Source organism: Neodiprion virginianus, chromosome 4 (genome assembly GCF_021901495.1).
Source record: "Neodiprion virginianus isolate iyNeoVirg1 chromosome 4, iyNeoVirg1.1, whole genome shotgun sequence".
NCBI lineage: Eukaryota > Metazoa > Arthropoda > Insecta > Hymenoptera > Diprionidae > Neodiprion > Neodiprion virginianus.
In genome coordinates, this window is record NC_060880.1 from 24,716,771 (window position 1) to 24,735,957 (window position 19,187).

The window sequence follows — 19,187 nt, forward strand, 5'->3', positions numbered from 1 at the left end:
TAAAAATGAACGCAGCAAAGTACTTCGATATAAACGAGACGAGTACTTCATTTGGATTCTGTAGCGTCGCACTAATTGCGCGATATAATTACCGATGTATTCTACTCCGTCATAATGTTTTTGCATTTTAAACAGTTGTACCTAATTTGTTTCGTCTCAAATACAAAGCATACATCTAATTTCACATAACGCTGATTTAAAGTTTAGAGGCACGTTGATTTTGACGGTTGAAACTTTTATTTAATTTACCGATATTTTCTTTGGTTACTGCCCAAATAGACATTTTTTTCGACCGTATGTTACTACTGGAAAATGTAAGTGCCGTATATGTTGCATCCTTTGCCAAGGATATCGAACGTAATACCGAATTTTTCGGAACATAACAACGTGTAGAACGTAAGGTTATAACTATATTTCGATGCAATATTTTCACTGTATTTCATTATGGATTTAAAAATAGTAGAAAATTTCATCATATTGAAGTTAGTGACTATTTATGCTGAGGAAAACTAGTCATTTCGAGATTTTTGAATTGTCTGAAATTCAGTAAACCGTAATAAAACAAAACACACTCATATTTCGAAATCTTAGTTCCTTCAAAATCATTGTGAAATTAAGAAATCAGTAATTTTTACCCCGATGCTTCGTTACGATAACGTTGCTAATTTCACCCTCGTCAAATTTCGAGTAATTCAGTGGTTTTTTTTCTGGCACGTGTAATTTTTTTCCGAAACACTTGGAATAATGTGAGGACAAAAATATGTGACCGCAAATTTTTCAAACCTTCCATGAAAAACGCGTAATTTAGCTGCGCTATGTTAATGTGATTTTCAAAAATACCTACAATGATTAAAACCTCAACTATTCAGACCTTGGCAGTATGTTAATGAAAAAAGATCGTCTCCTATAGATGTAACAATATTTCTAAATTGTATGTATATAAAAATTTGAAATTCCTTTGAAATTTTCATTAATTCAGTATAGACACCCCGGAATCAAATCCTCATTTAACGTCCTATTTTGTTTCAGTTAATTAAATTACCTACAATCACGTGACGGTAAACGAGTTGATTATACGCTGGGGATGATATGAATGAAAATTGAAATTTTTCTCACAAAAGTAGTACTTTTGTCAATACGTACACACTAACAATCTCGTTTTTTCCGTGTTGGTTTAGCATACTGGCCTAGAGGAGACAGCTCAACATCATCGCTGTTCAGTGGAATGCCAGGTGGTTACAGTCTGAGTCCTCATCATTTGCCATCTGCTTATGCGATACTTGGTCGGGGTGGTTCAGGGCAGGGATATGGAGGTCATACTCCCACCTCTGCACCACCGCCACCACCGTATTCCCATAGCAGTTTAGGCACCTTGAGTGTGGCTGCGAGTCAGGCCGCCAGTCTGGGTAATTATTACCATTTTCATTCTTGCTTTAATCAACGCCGTCAATCTTTGATGATATGATTTTTTTTTTTTTTTTCATACTTTTTCGTTTTTCGCGAAAGTGAAAACACAGCAGGAGAAGAGAGTTCTACGTCTTAACGGACTAGTAAATAATCTCACGAATTTCACGTACATACTTCCTAAAATTTTCGTCATGTTTCTAACAACTTCTTAAGGATGAACGGACTCCAATCATTCAACAAATTTCTAGCAATGTTATTTGAGCCAGTGATAATAAACGTGAATGAATCGACATCTTCATCATGTGGTGGAAATGAATCTGAGCTAATTTGAGTTACACAAGTTTTGTAATTAGAACATTTAGAACGTTGAAACTAATTAAACTATAGTGTTTTTCATTGAATTCTGATGGTTTTTGGCTTATTGTGTTGGTGATAGAGATTTATAGTGATTGTTTGAAATAAATTTTGCAAATAGTTATCTTCAAAGCGAATGAAAAAAATATCTTCCATATAAATACAATCATACATTGTAATTTGTAAAAGTGTTCGGATTTAAGTTTTGCGAACTTTGTAACATCTTTTTAGCAGTTGTTCAGGTGAAGAATACAACATTCTTTGGTCTTTTGTTGGCATACAATGTTTTTTGAACCGAGGTAAGAAATTCGTTTATTTTACAGGTATCAATCCAGCTAGTGCAGCATGGTGGACTATGGCCTCGCATCTTGCTGCACATGATTACCTTGCGAGGTTACAAGGAGCCGCCGGGCTCCCCAGCTTTCCACCCAGCGCAGAAAGCTTACTGCCACCGTATCCTGGCTCATTGCTCAATCCGCCACCGTTATCATCTCACAAGTCCAATAAATGTAAGTCATTGCAAAATGTTGACTGGAAGTGTATGAGATACTCAGAACAAAGCATAATACGGAGGAAAAAAGTATCACGTAATAGATTATTTTATTCCGACTTGTATTCGTTTCTGTACGGATTAAAATATGAAGAAAATTGATCGTAAATCTTGAAAATTTAATTCATCTCAGCCAATTTCAAACCATAATGTATTGTAATTTTCTTTCACCTTTATCTCACAGCTAAATCTAGTAAGAGCCATAAGACTCCCGCAAGTAGTAGTTCCGCAACAGCTAGTCTGACGAGCAGTTTGGCCGTGAGTCAAACACCAATCTCGCATCACAGTACTTCAACTACTAGTACGTCTAATTCGCAGACGAATGTTGTCAGGTAAACATCAATGATTATAACGGATAAATACATCATTTTCTTCAGGGGTTATAGACGATTAGTTGAGTGAAAAACCGATATTGCGGGCACCACAAAACATGTCACCGAGCGAAATGGTTAACGTTATTGTCAATATTAAAACCTTTTATTATATATTTCTAATATAAAAAGATAATATTTCAATGAAGCTCGTTATGTATACTTTTAAATTAAATCAACTCGACCTTGAATAGAATTTAATAATTCTTTCTCGAGATATAAATTCCTAATATTTATTCATTTTTTCAGTCATATACTCGTATATATTCCCTTGAGAAAACTTTTATTTCAATCTTCTCACGTATAATGATAATAACTCAGACAAAAGAGTCTGTGAGTGAAAAATAAAATTACAACTAAATACAAAACAGGCAAATATTAATTCATATTATTAACATACTTGTATGTTGCTACTGCTACAGCTCTTCTAAGGAAGGAAGGTGATTATTTTTTGTTGTCATAACATCTAGTTGTAACTTAGTAGTGTTACATAGCAATGAGAAATTCGTCATTGATAAATAGGGCAAGATTATCGATATATTGATTATTTGTCAACGGAAGTTTTGTGACTATGAAAATCTAATTTTTTTCACACAGTGACCCCAGCAGTATTTTGGGTGGTGTTCGGCTTCCACCAGATACAGAAATCATCAAGTACACGTCCAGTATAGTCGGTCCCAAGATTCCCGGAACGACAAATCGAGGGAGAAAGAAAACGATTTCACTTGACACTCCAAGTGTCAGCGTTCATCCGCCGCCTCTACCGGCTATAAGTGCTCATCAAACTAATACTTCTTCCTCTCTCATGCTAGACCCTCGAAAATATAATCGAACTGGGGTATGTAACATTTTTATCAATATGATTTTCATTTTTGTACAATAACCAATGATATTAGACTGGTTAAAAACCTGAGTACCTGGACAGTACCGCAAAATTTCAAACAGTTTCGTAATGCCGAACATAGCAATCACAGATTTCATTTTGCGTTCTATTGAAACGATTATTATTTAATTTTCAATTTGAAATTTGGATGAAATTGTTTAAATTTCGACAAAATGAGCAAATCCTCACTCTAGAGAACTTGAAAGTGTACGTTCGATAAGACATCCTGATTGCCACAAATGAGATCACTAAAGTTTTTGATGATAGTGGATGCATATTTCATTTACTATTTTTCTTATAAAGTGTTGATATAAAATGTCTAGTTGAATAAATAATTTTATTGTTGTTTAAAATACTGTTTCCACCGGTTATAGACAGTATTGTTTTAGATAATAATTGAATATGTATTGACGGATTACTGATTCTATTTATTTGCAACTTTCAGAATGATGCGAATGACTACAGAGATTCCGTTGATAGGGTGGAAGTAATTAAATTACCTGCACATTCAACAAACGGATCAGTCCTTACAGCACCGCCTACATATACCACCAGTAATACGAGTAATACCAGTGATACAGATGCGCCTCTCAATCTTTCGTTGAAACCTGCATCAACTTGTAGCAGTACACCTATAACTGGAATTCAAGCTCTTACTCAGCTGAGCAATTTGAGCCAGTCTCTTTTAGCTTCAGACCGAACGTGTAAGTCTAATAAATTAATATATTCAATCTCATCCAGTTCGTTACTATTTGAATCAAATTTTTGTCCTTCAATGAACCTCATTAGATTAGGATGTCAGGTTTTGTTATTGCGACTACAAAAAGTTACAAAGTGAATTAATCCGATCGGAAGCTTCAAAACGTCTTTAATACTGTCTCAATGTTTAATCAAATACAAAACTCATGAAATAGGCACTCGAAGAAGGCGATATTTATTGTATCAATTTTCAAATGTTGAACAATTGTCAAATTTACGCTCTTTGAATTTTATTTTTAATACAGCACGGCGGAAGCCTGGTCCAAAACCGAGACGAGTGCCGCAGAATTCGGTCCCCGTACCTGCCTCACCTAGTCCATCGCTTGCTCAGCTTTTTGCCGCTGCTGATTCACCGCAAAGGCCAAGCAGCGGCAGCGAAGAAAATGATAGCATGACAGCCCACCACAAAGATGGGCGACCTAGAAATCTTGGCCGCGGTGTGTCGAAGCCGAAGAAGAACACTGTTGCATCCCTGTTAGCTCAAAGTAGAGCGCTTGGTATTAAACCCACACCTGCTTTAGATCCTAGTGCGCCATTAGCGCATCAGGTGTCTCTGCTTAGATCTAACATATTCGCTGCGCAGTTGCATGCAAGTACAGGATTGTTGGATGAGAAGATGCAGGTACGAATCTATGTTTGTTAATGCATTGTAATGTCAGTTTGGGGTTTACAGTAACACTGTTGAATCATGGATTTTATGCACACACGTTAACTTTTTTGAGACACACATACATCCATCATTAGCTGCACAATAGGAATATATCAGGGTCTACTATCATCGATGAATATGAATGCAATTTTGCCTTTTGAATACGTATATTATCGAGCTTCTATATTTGTGATTAAAGTTGTGCTAAAACTTGAACATAAGTAATGCCCAAATCGTTATTTATCCGGGGAAAGTTGAACGAAAATGTCTACATTGTACCGCTGTTGCAGGAAAAAATGAAGAACAAACTTCTGGAAGTGTCCGGAGAAGAGAGCAATATGGATGTGACAAGCGAAAGTGGCAGTAATACAGACGTAGTTACAGACACTGATGACGACAACGTCGAAGGAATACCTAGTGCTAAAAAGAGAAAATTGAATCCTAGTGAAAAAGATCTGCAACTAGCTTTGGATCATGGATGGAAACGCGAAACCGTTATTAAAGGACTTGGAAAGACAGGTGTTATTAAAGGAGATGTTACTTACTACAGCCCGTGTGGAAAAACATTCAGAAATACTCTTGAGCTTCTAAAAGTAAGTTAATATCCGCTATGATAAGTCTATAAAAAAGTACAATATTTGCAGACGGAACATTTCGATGACATATTGATGTCATCACTGTAATCGATATGCTTGTAATCCAATAATAATTGAGACTAATTTCAGTACGCAGAGATTCATTACGATTTAACGCTAGAAATTTGGTACATCTTGTTCAATGATTGAAAATAACGATGACATAATTTTTCACAGTTTCTGGAACAACAGAATTCCACGGAGCTCACTACTGCTAACTTTTCATTCTCGTCGCGACCACTGGTCGGTGAATTTCTGCAACCAACAATGGGTTTAGCTGAGGCGGAATTCGTCAGACTTGGATCCCAAGAAGTTGCAAGAAGATTGGAAGAGTTAAGGGTAGCAGGAGGTCTGCGTGATGCCAGACCAAACAATCAATACGACAGAGATAAATTGGCTTATGCTAAGAAACTGGCTAAAGAAGAAGCTCAGAGATACAAAGAGCAAGTTAGGTAAGCAATAAGCTTTGTATACTTTGGTTTCACTATTGTTGACATTCAATTTCATTTGACTCCACTTTTTCGAGCGTACTTATCAGATTACTTTTAACAATCAATAAGTTCGAGAAAAACATCTGTCGGATGATTTGTGGTGTATTCATTTATGCTAACTTATTGTTAATCAAAATCCGACGAACCTTAGCGATTCTTCCTTGCAAAAATAGTAAAATAATGTGACTCGTCGCGTGTAAGTTATTAGATCAGTTGGTGTATCGTAAATTTATTGTTGAAATTTTTTTTTCACACACTCTGGTACGTTTTTCAACGTTACATTCAACTCGTTGAAGTTTAGTTATACCTATTGAATTTCTGTTTATTGATGTTTCTGTTTCAATGCATTCTTGAGCTGACAGTGCGTCCTATACATCGTTCAATATGTAATCTAGTTGAAGTAAAATTGTTCTTTGGATATACGTAGTCAAAAAAAATAAAAAAAAATTTTACCTGAACAAGCTCTATATAGTCTCAATTAATTATTTGATTATTCATTCAGTAATTGAACTTCATAACAAGCTAATTATTTTTCTTTATTATTACCCAGGCTAATAAAGGAACAAGAGAAGTCTGAGAGGCAAGAGGCGGTGAGGCGAGAGCGAGAACTCAGAAACCAACAGCTGCTCGAAGTAAGTGCTATTAAATATATTTATTTTTCATCTAATTATAACGACTATTCTCTTCTTTGGGATACATTTCGTACTTGTCTCTCTGCCATGCGTGTCGCATGTTCTATGTGTGCCATATTCCTTTAACCGATAGAAAATAGAGGTGACAAATTTCACTTATAACAAGTCCACCATATTTACCCGCTAGCCATAGTGACAGGAGAACCTAGCATGTTTTACCGTTTATTTTGTTAATATTATTATTTAAAAATTGTGTGCTATTTTATCTTATTATTTAACATCGATTTAAATTAAAACATTACATGACGTGTAGGGCTGGACAGAAAAGGAAAAGAAAAACGAAGAGATGGCACTAGTGTTGATGTTACGGTTATTTCTTAATGTTGTGTACTTAGCAAAGCATGAACATTTTGTGGAAGTTTGCTCCTGAAGTAAATTTTTGCAACACGATTTTCGAGTTGCTGATTCTTGCCAATATGTTTTTATTGAAAAAACGAACAGATTTTCATATAGTCTAATTTTTATCATTCAAAGTTTGTATGCGACTTATCGCTAAGGATAGATGTCACTTTTCATTGAAACAACGCTGCGACGTACAATTGATTTTTTTATTTACCAAAAAAAGGAAAGAACGCTAAAAAAAAAATTAATTGAATGAACTGTGATTCAATTACAAATTGTGAAGCTCTGTATATACTGAAAGTTATACGACTGTAGATTAGCTTTGAATAAAAAATTCACCTAGTACCAGCATGAAAGCATCAAGTTTGCAGTTTATTATTTTTACTGTGATATTACAAGATATTCTTACAAGAGATTTGTGCAAATTTTAGTGTCTAATTCACCTCAATGTTGCTACTTTCTTATTAAAGTGCCATCTCAAAATTTACCTGTTCCACTGTAAATTAATTGTAATGCAGCGACTGAAGCATTATACCAAGGTCCATATTATCGTTCCATGTATGAATTTATTTTTCATCATAATTGATGAATTCTCGTTACATGCGTTTACCAATTACTACAATTGGTACTACTTAGTCGCAAAGCCACATTCCAGTTAGGTGAGGCTGATATAATTGATGATAAATATTCACCTGAAGGGTTTCACCATTACAATTATTATATTGTATCTGACAGAGCTCTGTACTTGATCGTAATATTTAGAATTACATTTTATATTACTCAGCACTATTGACCAGGAAGTCTTCGCTGACATTTTGAAAATCTTGAGTTACAAAATAGTTTTGATCATTTGGTGATTGCATAAAAACTTAATATTACAAAAGTTCACTACTTTTTGAGTGTGCAATGTTATTTGGAAATATATACGAGTAGATAACTGAAAAAGTGGATGAGTTTTGAGAATTAATATTTCGCTACCCAATTCTCCAATTTTATTGCGATTTGTTTTATTCAGAAGCACTTAGATCAAGCTTAATTTTTTTTTTTTTTTTTTTTATAAATGAATTGTTTGAAAGCGTTGTTCGTGACAATAACGTGAACCATTTTTCTTAGTGACATGTTTAGCAGCGCTCACGATATCTCAAAAAAGGCTCGACCAATTTACCTCAAATTTGGAGTCAATGATCTTGAATAATTCATCCCCTGTGCCACCATCCAACTTTCTTTTACTTATTGTATTTCTTTCTTAATTAAATTTTTTAAAAATATCTTATATTCGGGACAAAAAATTAAAATTCACTTTCAACAGTTGCAATGTTGGTATAAAAAAACCGTCAAAGGACGTTACATTATCCACGAATACTGTCTCCAAACTTGAAGTATATCGGTTGAACCGATTTTGAGATATAACAGACATTGCAAATTATTTCATCGAGCAAAACAGTTGACTTTATTGTTAATAATAATACTTCTAAGTAAATGATTCCAATCGCCAAAATAATTAGATGAATCTTAATCTGCAAACCTTTCAATAAAACATACCCCAACAAAATTCAATAATTGCCTGCAAAGATATAAATTACTCAAATTCACTCACTTTTTCAGTCGTCGTGTACTACTTTAAAACAGAACCAACACTCTAGAGTAATGATCGTGTTTGCTTACAGAAATGTCGAAAGAGCAGATCTGCTTTGCAGTTTGTCTCTTTGTAAACTTTTGAATAACAAGAAACAATATATTAGAAAATCATTTCTTCCCTTCTACACTTGCAGAAAATACATGTTAAATATGTACACGAAAAATATCTTTCCTTATCATTCAAAAATTGCTGCTATATAAAGCTTAGACATTGTAATTTCTTAAATTTACAAGTCCACTACCATACGTACACGTAGTGCTTGTATGTTGACTGATAGATTGCATTCAAGGCTTATGCAAGCACAAGACGTGTGTATCAAGCTATCGCTGAGTAATATATATGTATATGCATATTTTATCAGCGTCAGCGATTAGAGCATTAATTTCTGTATATCAAATAGTTATATGTGTATGTATATGTCCGTTATCATCATTGAGTATAACTATTACACTTACGAAAATTTACTACTGCACTTCTGAAGAACTGCAGTTTAGTGAATGCTGAAATTCTGTAATACTGGGGATCAGTCATGTTTAACTACCGGATTAATATTGAAGACTAGCGTTGCAGCTCACTTCTGCAATACGGGACTTCAGTATTTCACATAACTGGAAAGCAGTCAAAGTAGAAAACATTTTCCTACTGCTGCTCAACAATTTTCTATTAGGAATAAGTTGAAAATTTCTTCAAGGGATTCATGATCAGCCGTTTTGAGAGAAATTTCCATTCAAATTTTGTGCATATCGGTTTTTGGTGGTGAAATTCTACTCTTCTCACATATTAATTGTTGATGTTCTTAACTTTTTTTCTCTTGTAACTGAAAAAATTCTTTACTTCAGTCACGTAAATATCAAGTTCGTAACATTGAATATCACGCGAAAAGCCGAAAATACTGTTGATATCGTTTCTAAGTAGAAATAAAAGATTATTTGATATAATAGAACAACTTAAATACCTGACCACAGGCACAAATGCTGATTTCATTTGGCACGTATTTCATAATTGTCGATGATAACGTACTCTTACCTCTACTGAAAATTATATTATGCAAATTACTCGCACTACTGATTCACTTGAATACCGAAGTTTGATTTCAGCAGAAATCAGTAGTATTTATTTTTATCACACCCGACTCCAGTACTCGATACTAGTGTTGATCAGTAGTACATTTTCGCAAGAGATGTGTGACGAACTCTCTTTTATCTGTAAAAATTTGTTCTACCTATTAGAATGAAAAATATTGATAACAATCGTACATACAAACGTACTTTCTATCGGGTTATACAGGAATGAAGATATATACGTACACATTTACATATACTTACGTATACAAAAATGAATATTCATTGAAGTTATCTGGAAATGTACGAGCTCTGTTTTGTGAACCAGCATGACATTTTTTCGACTTTATTGTGACCTATAACTGCAAGTACGCAGAGCATGGATGTGCGGTGTTGATTTATTATCGAAGAAAGCCAACAGCTTCTGGATAATTGCTGTCGATATACGTGAGATGAGATGTAGAAATAAGGTATATACCGGTTACAGGTTCAAGTATTTGATTGTACCGTCGTGATAAATTTCGTATCAAATATTTACAAAAAATGTAAATTATTATTAAATATGAAACCTGACGCGTAATCGGTGTCTTGTAAAAATGAGTGTACTTTGCATCGGTATTCAAAAAGTATAAAAAACACAGCCTCACCAATTACGAGAATGTGGTCGACCCGAATTGACCCCTAGCTGCAATGGCTTCTTTGCCCTGCCCCATCCTACATACACATAAACATGGGGAGGAAAAAAAAACCAAAAAAAAAAAAAAAAAAACCATAAAAAAAAACATAAAAGCTGCCACTGACAGTAGCCACTGGCTACGGCACGAATGCAGGGTCGCAAGCGCCTAGCATTCACGATCAAACAGAAAATGAAGATCATCCAGGAGATCGAGTGCGGAAAGAGCAAGAGCGACGTGGCGCGAGAGCTCGGATTGGCTAGCAGTACCGTTGCGACGATTTGGAAGAATCGTGAAAGTATCACAGAAAGTTGGCGAAATAGAGACGTAATGCAGATGGAAGATACTGATTTGAAAAAAGTGACGTCAATCCCAGAGGTGCAACAGGTCCAGAAGCAAACGCAAAACCATGAGTTGCTGGAGGTAAGATGTCGTTACCCTGACTGTCCCTCCTGCCCTGACTTGTTCACAAAAATTTCACCAACACGACACACACAAGCACAACAGTCATCAGGCATGTCACTTTTGTAATCGGTTACAGCTGCTAAAATATGGTTTGGCTAATTTCCATTAGTAAAACGGATACGTTTTCGTTTTGTTCGTTTTTTTTTTTTCTTCTTCTTTGTACACGTAAATGATAAGGTTACAATATGGATAAAATGTAATGAATATCGGTTATTAGCATAAATACTTCAGGTAGATACCAAATTATCTCATTATGCTGATGCGTACATGAGTAATCTCGATTGCTGTACAAACCATTGAAATTAAAAGAGCAAAAATATAGACCCACAATCAATATGTACTTAATCGTCTGTAGAATGGTAGAAATATAAATTCACACAGAGAAATTATTAGCTAGTACCTGACTAATGAGTTACTTACTAATATGAGTAATGTAGACGGTGGCTTGGAATACTATGTCGAAACTTCTGAATTAGTTCTTAACATTGACCCGAAATGCATACAGCGCTGTTCTACTTTAACATTGAATGTTTTTTTTTTTCTGTCTTTCCAATTGATCATTTCCAGTATCGTCAATTCTAAAGTATTGTTTTACAAAATTAAACTAGATTTTATTTGAATTATTTTATTTAGCATTGAAGAAATTTAACATTCGAATACAAATTGAATTTAAAATTAACGTAGCGTTTTCAATATTGCATTTTATGAAAATATCAGAAACTCCGTTGAAAAGGTTGAGTATTTCACGAATTTAGTTGCTTGCTAATGTCTACCTGAAATTACACTTGGCCACAAATTAATGCACTCAATACATGCACTGCTGAAAAATAAAAAAAAAAAAATTGAGAAACACCTTTATCAAATTATCTAATGTAAATCAGGTTGCGCAGTCACACAACTTTCTCTATTTGCTAATAAACGACACCGAAGGAAAATAGCACATCATATTACATAACTGTACTCTTGATAACAGAGAAGTAATCATTACAGTACAAATTTTATCCTCGAGACTCATTTTACTTTCCTTGACACGTGCAGGATTGATGAAATTGAAGAATATGTGGAATATAAACATGGATAGTAAAAAATGGATGTCTCCTATGCGTGCCAATGAATACGTACATGATACGAACATTCGGCCCACATTTGTAGCTTGTGTGTTTATAATATAATCACATGGTATGATAAAATTGTAATCAGATTGATACGGTATTTTTCAGAAACTAAACAATATGTAGGCATAAATAATTAAATTAGGTACAAATACAAACAGCAGCAACACTACCCTGTGCCTAGCTTCTCCTGTCACTACATATAACAGCTAGCTATCAACCAGCATGCCATATGTATATTTAAAAATTACTCTTACTATTATATATTTTATCTAATAAGTAGTTTATTACTGTACAATTAACATGCCAGGTGGATTAGGTGATAATTCTCCTGCGTACAACTAGAAAATCATTGCTTGGCCCCTGCATGGATGCTATGCTTCTCATTTGTATCTCGGTTCATTAGGTGTTGAAACAATTTTCTATAATCTCTGGTAGTATTTAGCACAGTACATGAATTCAGCTCGAGGGACGCAGTACTGATTTTTTCTTTTACAACTCAAGTCTTTTCACTGAGTGGCTGTTATCACGTTCCTTGTGGTGGGTGGTGACTCAGGGCTTTCAATTTTTTCTAGATCTGTAATTGAATTTCTATTTGAAGTGCCTAATTGATATCAGAGTAGAGGCACTTCGATGACTAAAGTTGGTATTTTGACGATCATTAATGAATATAATCTGTTCTAACAATCTAGCTTACAACTATTTTGATGTATAATCTAGCAAATCGTATTTCGTTGAATCACAGTACAGTTTCACACACAAATACATAATACACGTCGGATTGTAACTCAAATAATATTTTATATGATTTATTTTTTTAATAATTTTTTTATTTATTTAACAATCCAAGTATGGAATAAAAACTCTGAAAAAAGTGGGAAAATAACTAAACTGGGGAATAACTTGTTAATTTATTATTATAAAAGTGCATACGTACTCGGTTGTTACTGTTACAGACGTTCAAAGTAGACAAAACGGGTGTCACAGTATTTTTTGCATCTCTGATAACATTTTCACTGACGCAACTTCCACAAAACACAATTTACTTTACAAATAACGATATATTTAAATATCGTAAGTGCTGTAGGTACTGCAGTAAACAAATAATAACGATAATAATAATACAACAAGTGTTTTAGACTTTTCTTCATTGACCCCTTGAAGAAATAATTTGTGCATTTTAGCATACAGTATTTTGCAACTTTATTTTTGATTCATGACTTATGTGTCATAAAAATAATACTGATTATACTTTGGTATAGAAAAATTTGTTTTACTTTATTCTTGCTTTTTCAATAAGAAGTAGGATTTCAAAGAACGAATAAAATATTTCAAACAATGGATTACAGCTTTGCCATTATGACATAGCAGATGTATTTAATATTGATAAAACGCGGGATTTATTGTGACGAATTTCGAGTTATATTATTACAGCTTTATTATTGGCAATTACAGAACTAGAGTCTTCGCAAGATAAGTTCATTAACCAGTAAAAGATCAAAAAATACGAAAAATACCTTATTGTTTTTAAAATCCGATAATTTCGAAAAAATGTTTCACAAACACGGGTAAACCTTATTCGTATACATTCAAATTTCCATGGTATAATTCTTAATTCTAATGTTAGTAAAATTGCGATTTCATTGAAGCTACAGCATGAACGTCTTTATGACACTATTTTAAGGAGAATGCCAGATTTTATCCATAGTCTTAAGGTAATTTAATTGTCACAGGCTGACCAATCCAAAGATCAGAAAAAATTCCCAATTTGAATGTTTGAAGACAATATATTTTCAAAAAATTTGTCAAGATATTTGATAATACTTGCTTATGCGATATTTGGACCTAATCAACTCGCCTCGGTTACGTACATAAATTTTGTGTTGGGTTTTAAAAATCCGTAGATTACACGTATGAATGTTTCTTTGAGCGGTTTTCACTTACCTGACAATGAGGCGACATATGAGTAAAATGGTCCATCTGATCAGTAATAATTATAAGAATTAGTTTAAAAGTAGAATAGTCGTAGACTGAGATTCTTTGTTTTTGAATTACACCTTGGAATATTTGAATGTGTAAGAACACCTTATGAGCGACATTGTTTATCAGTACATACTATTTGCAAGACGAATCATCAAAATTAGTTGCAAGCTTATGTAAATTAGATAATCATCGACGATTTAGTGTCATTTCATTAATGTCTAATTGAACATATTTTATTATTTTAACGTATTCGACTGAAGTGCTTACCGCACGCTGGATAAGAAAGAAAATTATTATACGCCTTGTCAAGTATTCCTATTTAAAGCATAAATATTTCACCACATTTATTAGCTCAATTTGTTGTTGATTGGTTCTATTTTACGGGATTGAAGTTAGTGATGTTGACGTACCGAAATATTGAAAAAAAATTCACAGTCTTACAATCTTAGAGTATAAATTTAAAGGAGTTGGAGTTGCAAAAAAAACTAGTATGTTTTGTAGTGATACGGTTTATTGCATTTCGGACAATCTTTTATAAACTTTTAATAAACGTACATCGTGATATTAAACATTACGATCTTCAACCTCATTCAATTTTTGCTTTCGAATCTTAGATACAGTGCACCTAATTCAAAATTATTGTATTTTCCTTTTTCCTGCTGAAATTTTCTCTTAAGTAAACAAAAAAAAAAAAAACTTTTGCCCAGACCCAATGTACGTAAAAATTTTATTTGATAACTTATCGTTGTTAAGTGTGACGGATGCTGTACCTATTTTCTGTATATGTGTGCCTGGATTTTGGATTTCAAAACCTTTCTATTTCTTATAACGTTATTATCCTTATACAACGGTAGCTGGGAAAGAAACTTAGAAAGTATTCATCGAATAATTTGACTAATTTCTTTCATAGCAATGCAAAAATTTTGCGGCGATAAGAATATCGTTTTGCAGGCAAATTATGTTTCAGTTGCAAAATTAGAACCGTACTTGAGAGAAGTTTATCTGAAACTTCTTCAATCGAAATTTCTAATTACCAATTATTAGTAGATAACATCGATTGTTTATCAATATTATGGATGTGGGTGACGTGTGTGTGGCATGTGCGCAGGCGCGGAGAAAGAGGCAGGAGGAGATGGAGAAGATTCGCATGGAAGAACAACAACGAAAGCAGCAGGTAATGTCATATGGAATTAGTTCACCCGTGTAATTCTTTTACGAAATTCTTTAAAGAAATTGAAAGAAAAAAATGAGCTTAAATCTTTAAAGGAAAAAAAAAAAAAAAAAAAAAAAAAAAAAAAAAAAAAAAAAAAAAAAAAAAATTAGAACATGTCATCTTCTTTTTTGTTGCTATTGGCTGCTTCATGTCGCATGCTTTTAAACACCAATTTCCAAGATTGTCAGTGATATAATATTTTTTTTCTTGTATTATTTATTGTGTAAATTTTTTTTTCTCTGTTGAAAATAATAGCACATTCTTTTACACTATCAACAAAGTTTCTCGCTCATTGAATCATCATGTTGCTTTTCATAATTATCGTTAGACTAAACTTTCTCAACTATCCTAACAACCAAAGCTTTTAAATTTTTTACACGTTTCGATTTACCGTAGTATTCATAGCCCGGTAACATTTTTTGTACGCAACACATTGTAAGTTATTTTTATGTTATTTCTCTCTCAATGAATCTACTTACTGCAGATTTATAAGAATACAGTCATGAGAACGAATTGTTTCTAGTATTCCAGTTTAGATTTCTCAAAATACTCAATGCTATTATCAGCTACGAACCGTAGTAACAATCTCAATTAGTGATTGAACTAAGTGCCCCGGGCTGATCTATTGGTAAACTTGAATTATTGAAGTCTATAGTATTAAATCAAAAGTAAAAAAAAAAGTATGCTGGAGAAATTCATATCTTCACATAATCTTAGTGATGTACAGAACTCGTTCTTCTGGTTTGATCTCACTCTAAGGTCTGAGTTGTACTTGACTGTGAAATACTTAGAGATGCGTTGTTTGAATTCCAACTGAAAAAGATGATGGATGTGTTTGAAAACAAGACTTTCTTATATTATTTCAATCTAAAATGAACTTGTACTACAGAGAAAGTAGAAAGAGTCGTGTTTGAATGTAGATTTTTAACGATGTCAATGGCGACATATAAAGAATTATTTTATTTTCTTTGCAGGAAAGAGAACTAAAAAGACAGCAAGCTGTGATGCTTAAGGAACAGGTGAGCACGACAGGATGCTTTATAAATTATCAATACCTATTATCGAGTAGATTAGAGTGTGTGCTGTAGACATAGTCAATGTTATGTTTCCCACTGCTTTTATTATTGTATACCGGAGAGAAATGTTAATGTTTTGAATTGAGTTTGAACGTAGGACATCTCTTTTTATAAAATACTGTTTAAAAAATTTTACTTAAAAATTGCTTCTGTTTGTTTCTATTACGATCTAGTTGTTCCATTACAGAATATCATTTTACCATGTTGAGTATAATTATTGCCCGTGGTTTTTTTAGCCATATAGCAGTGATGGCGAGGTTTTCTTACGTGCTTTTCCTACTAAATCTCATACATCGCGATCATTTCAATTGCTTTAAATGCTGCCTGTTACTTTTTCATTTAATACATGTGATATCACTACCATGCCAAAAGTCTATTTTAGGTACATGTTTCCTTGCTCTGTTGTGCTTTGCATCATGTCAACATGGCTGGGGGATCATGAATAATGAAAAACAAAGAAAGAATGTATTTTGTAATTTAAAAATACCTCACAATCAGACATTGTTAAATTACCGTCATTATGATAGATAAATGGACATCTAAATGTTTTCTTCAGTTTTTATGTGTGTTAGTTTTTCCAATTAGTCATTTTTCAAACAATTGCTTTTATTATGACGTGAAGTATAAGACGTAATATTGACACAGCAGTATAGTGGGGCCAGGTACCATTGAAATCAATTATAAAATCACCTTGTACAAATCGTTTGAAAAGATCCATCCAATATATCTACAGTTTCGCCATCACTGCTACCAAGTGATGAATAGCTCAGAGCTAATTATTATAAAATAAATTGCCAAACGGTACATTATTCTCCTGTGATACATGGTTAAATGAAGGACACAGAGAAAGAAGTGTCTAAGATGTTGGGTTAAATTCTTTGATGTAACGGTCAGTAACCAGATCGGTAAAAAATGTGGAATTTATTAATTAACAATGTTTGGCAAATCAGACATATCTATTTATTGGCAAGAGGAGATTTCGAGTAGCATTATATTCCACAATGTTCACCCAGGTTTGAAGTACTAAAATTCATTAGGTGGACTGGAACTTAGCGACTATTGCTACTTTTCTATTACAAAAAAAAAAACTTATCAAACCTGACGTAATATGTTTCGCTATTGGGTCATGTGAGTCTTGTTTTACTTTTAAGAAACGCTTTAACGATGTCAAGAATAGTATGCGATGTTACTGCTATTGATGTAAGCCGTACGGAAACGAACGAATAGAGAATAAATTCCAACTGGCCACTTGTCACATAATTCAACAACAATCATTGCATCTGCATGTGTTTCATTAAATATGTAGACTGCGTATCATTGTTGAAATTTTGCAGTATCAGGACGAAACTTATATCTTCTCTTACGTTTCACTGGAAAATCATAGATTTTCAAATAATTTTACGTTCTACCATGGTTCTAAGGACAGTATTGTATTGGCACTTCCATCTTATTCCACATTTTATTTTATTTTATTTTCTCTCCTCCCCCCCTCCCCCCCCCCTCGCTTTTTATTTATTTATTTATTTATTTTTTTTTTCCATTGTTTCTTTGAATGTTCCAATTACTAGTACAAATTAGTACAGAAACAATCATTTAGACAAATATTAGTTCGAATGTTAGCGGTGGATTGAGCACTGGTGGACTGGATGTGTGTTTTGTGCCGCAGATGTACATGCAGGAGCTGAGCAAGCAGCGCGAGATGCTCTACACCGTCGAGCTGGTATGTCTCATACCTAACCGTAGCTTTTGAAACAAATACCATCCCACTCACTTAGTATTATATACTGCGATTTCAATGAAGGTTTGCTGAAGAATATGTTCACACATATTATGTATACTGCCGATACGTTATTTTCCCCATTAACCGCATTGCTTTGCTAGTGACTTTTCATCACATCACTGTGACGGGGCGTAAAAAAAATTATTATATATTCATTTTGGGAATTTGTTTTCTTTTTTTCCTTCACGCACCTTACTCTAATTCACAAATTAAAAATAAAAAATAACATCAAATGATGATACTTTTTATAACTAAATTAATACTTCTACTATGTTCAATTTACATACACTGAGTCAGTGTATTACACATTATTAATCGCTGTCATTACCTCTTCGTTATAATCATTGGGCGAATGCTTTTTTTTTTTTTGTTTATTTATTTATTTATTTATTTTTAGGTCAATTTAAATTGCACTACTTGTTCGATTATCTCTTTAATTACACGTTCTATTAGGTGAAACTTATAGTAGATGTTCAACGTATTCTTTTCTTCTTCCGAATTTCCAATTAAGCTGAATGTCCCAGTTTAACTGATAATTTTTCAACATACACGTTCAGTTTTTTGGTGGTCACATATCAAAAATAATAATTTTTTATTTCTCGGGTTTCTAACAACAGACTTATATGATTACAAATGTTACAATGATCATTATTATGTATTATGCATGTTGTATGTATTGGAAGATCAGATGATTAATAATGGACACCATTCATCTTACCCTCTACACAAGGCTCTAAGAATGATTTGCATTAGTTGGTAGTGGGAATATTTTTTAGCTATCATCGATTTTTCTTCTTTTTTTTTCTTTTTTAAACAACTTACTGGTGATTTGGTATGAATTTTGAATGAAGGAAATACTTATAATGAACCTCAATAAAGATAGTATCGGATTTTTTGCGATTTTCTTCAAATGAACATGTTCATTTTTATTCCTTATTCGAATCCGTGTGTAGTTATGGTTTATACATCAAATGCATGAAATTGGGATATTCCTGAAATTATTCAGGAAATATTTGTCAAGGCTATCAAAACCTGTCTTGATCAAAGGTGT

At 33.4% G+C, this 19,187-nt stretch overlaps 1 protein-coding gene across 13 annotated transcripts in view; it reads left to right on the forward strand.

The window, feature by feature from the left end:
* Positions 1–19,187, forward strand: part of LOC124301841 (bromodomain adjacent to zinc finger domain protein 2B-like) — a 118,114-nt gene that overhangs the window by 79,516 nt on the left and 19,411 nt on the right. For 4 of the 13 annotated variants that reach the window (XM_046757333.1, XM_046757344.1, XM_046757332.1 and 1 more), the window contains exons 4-17: positions 1,179–1,406; positions 2,085–2,270; positions 2,496–2,643; positions 3,105–3,122; positions 3,280–3,520; positions 4,011–4,269; positions 4,570–4,946; positions 5,264–5,566; positions 5,786–6,060; positions 6,650–6,731; positions 10,664–10,930; positions 15,176–15,241; positions 16,255–16,299; positions 18,023–18,076. In XM_046757333.1, the coding sequence (XP_046613289.1) occupies positions 1,179–1,406; positions 2,085–2,270; positions 2,496–2,643; positions 3,105–3,122; positions 3,280–3,520; positions 4,011–4,269; positions 4,570–4,946; positions 5,264–5,566; positions 5,786–6,060; positions 6,650–6,731; positions 10,664–10,930; positions 15,176–15,241; positions 16,255–16,299; positions 18,023–18,076 (2,549 nt within the window). The remainder of the gene's footprint in view (positions 1–1,178; positions 1,407–2,084; positions 2,271–2,495; positions 2,644–3,104; positions 3,123–3,279; positions 3,521–4,010; positions 4,270–4,569; positions 4,947–5,263; positions 5,567–5,785; positions 6,061–6,649; positions 6,732–10,663; positions 10,931–15,175; positions 15,242–16,254; positions 16,300–18,022; positions 18,077–19,187) is intronic. The other 9 variants (XM_046757339.1, XM_046757345.1, XM_046757335.1 and 6 more) reach the window with 8 other exon arrangements.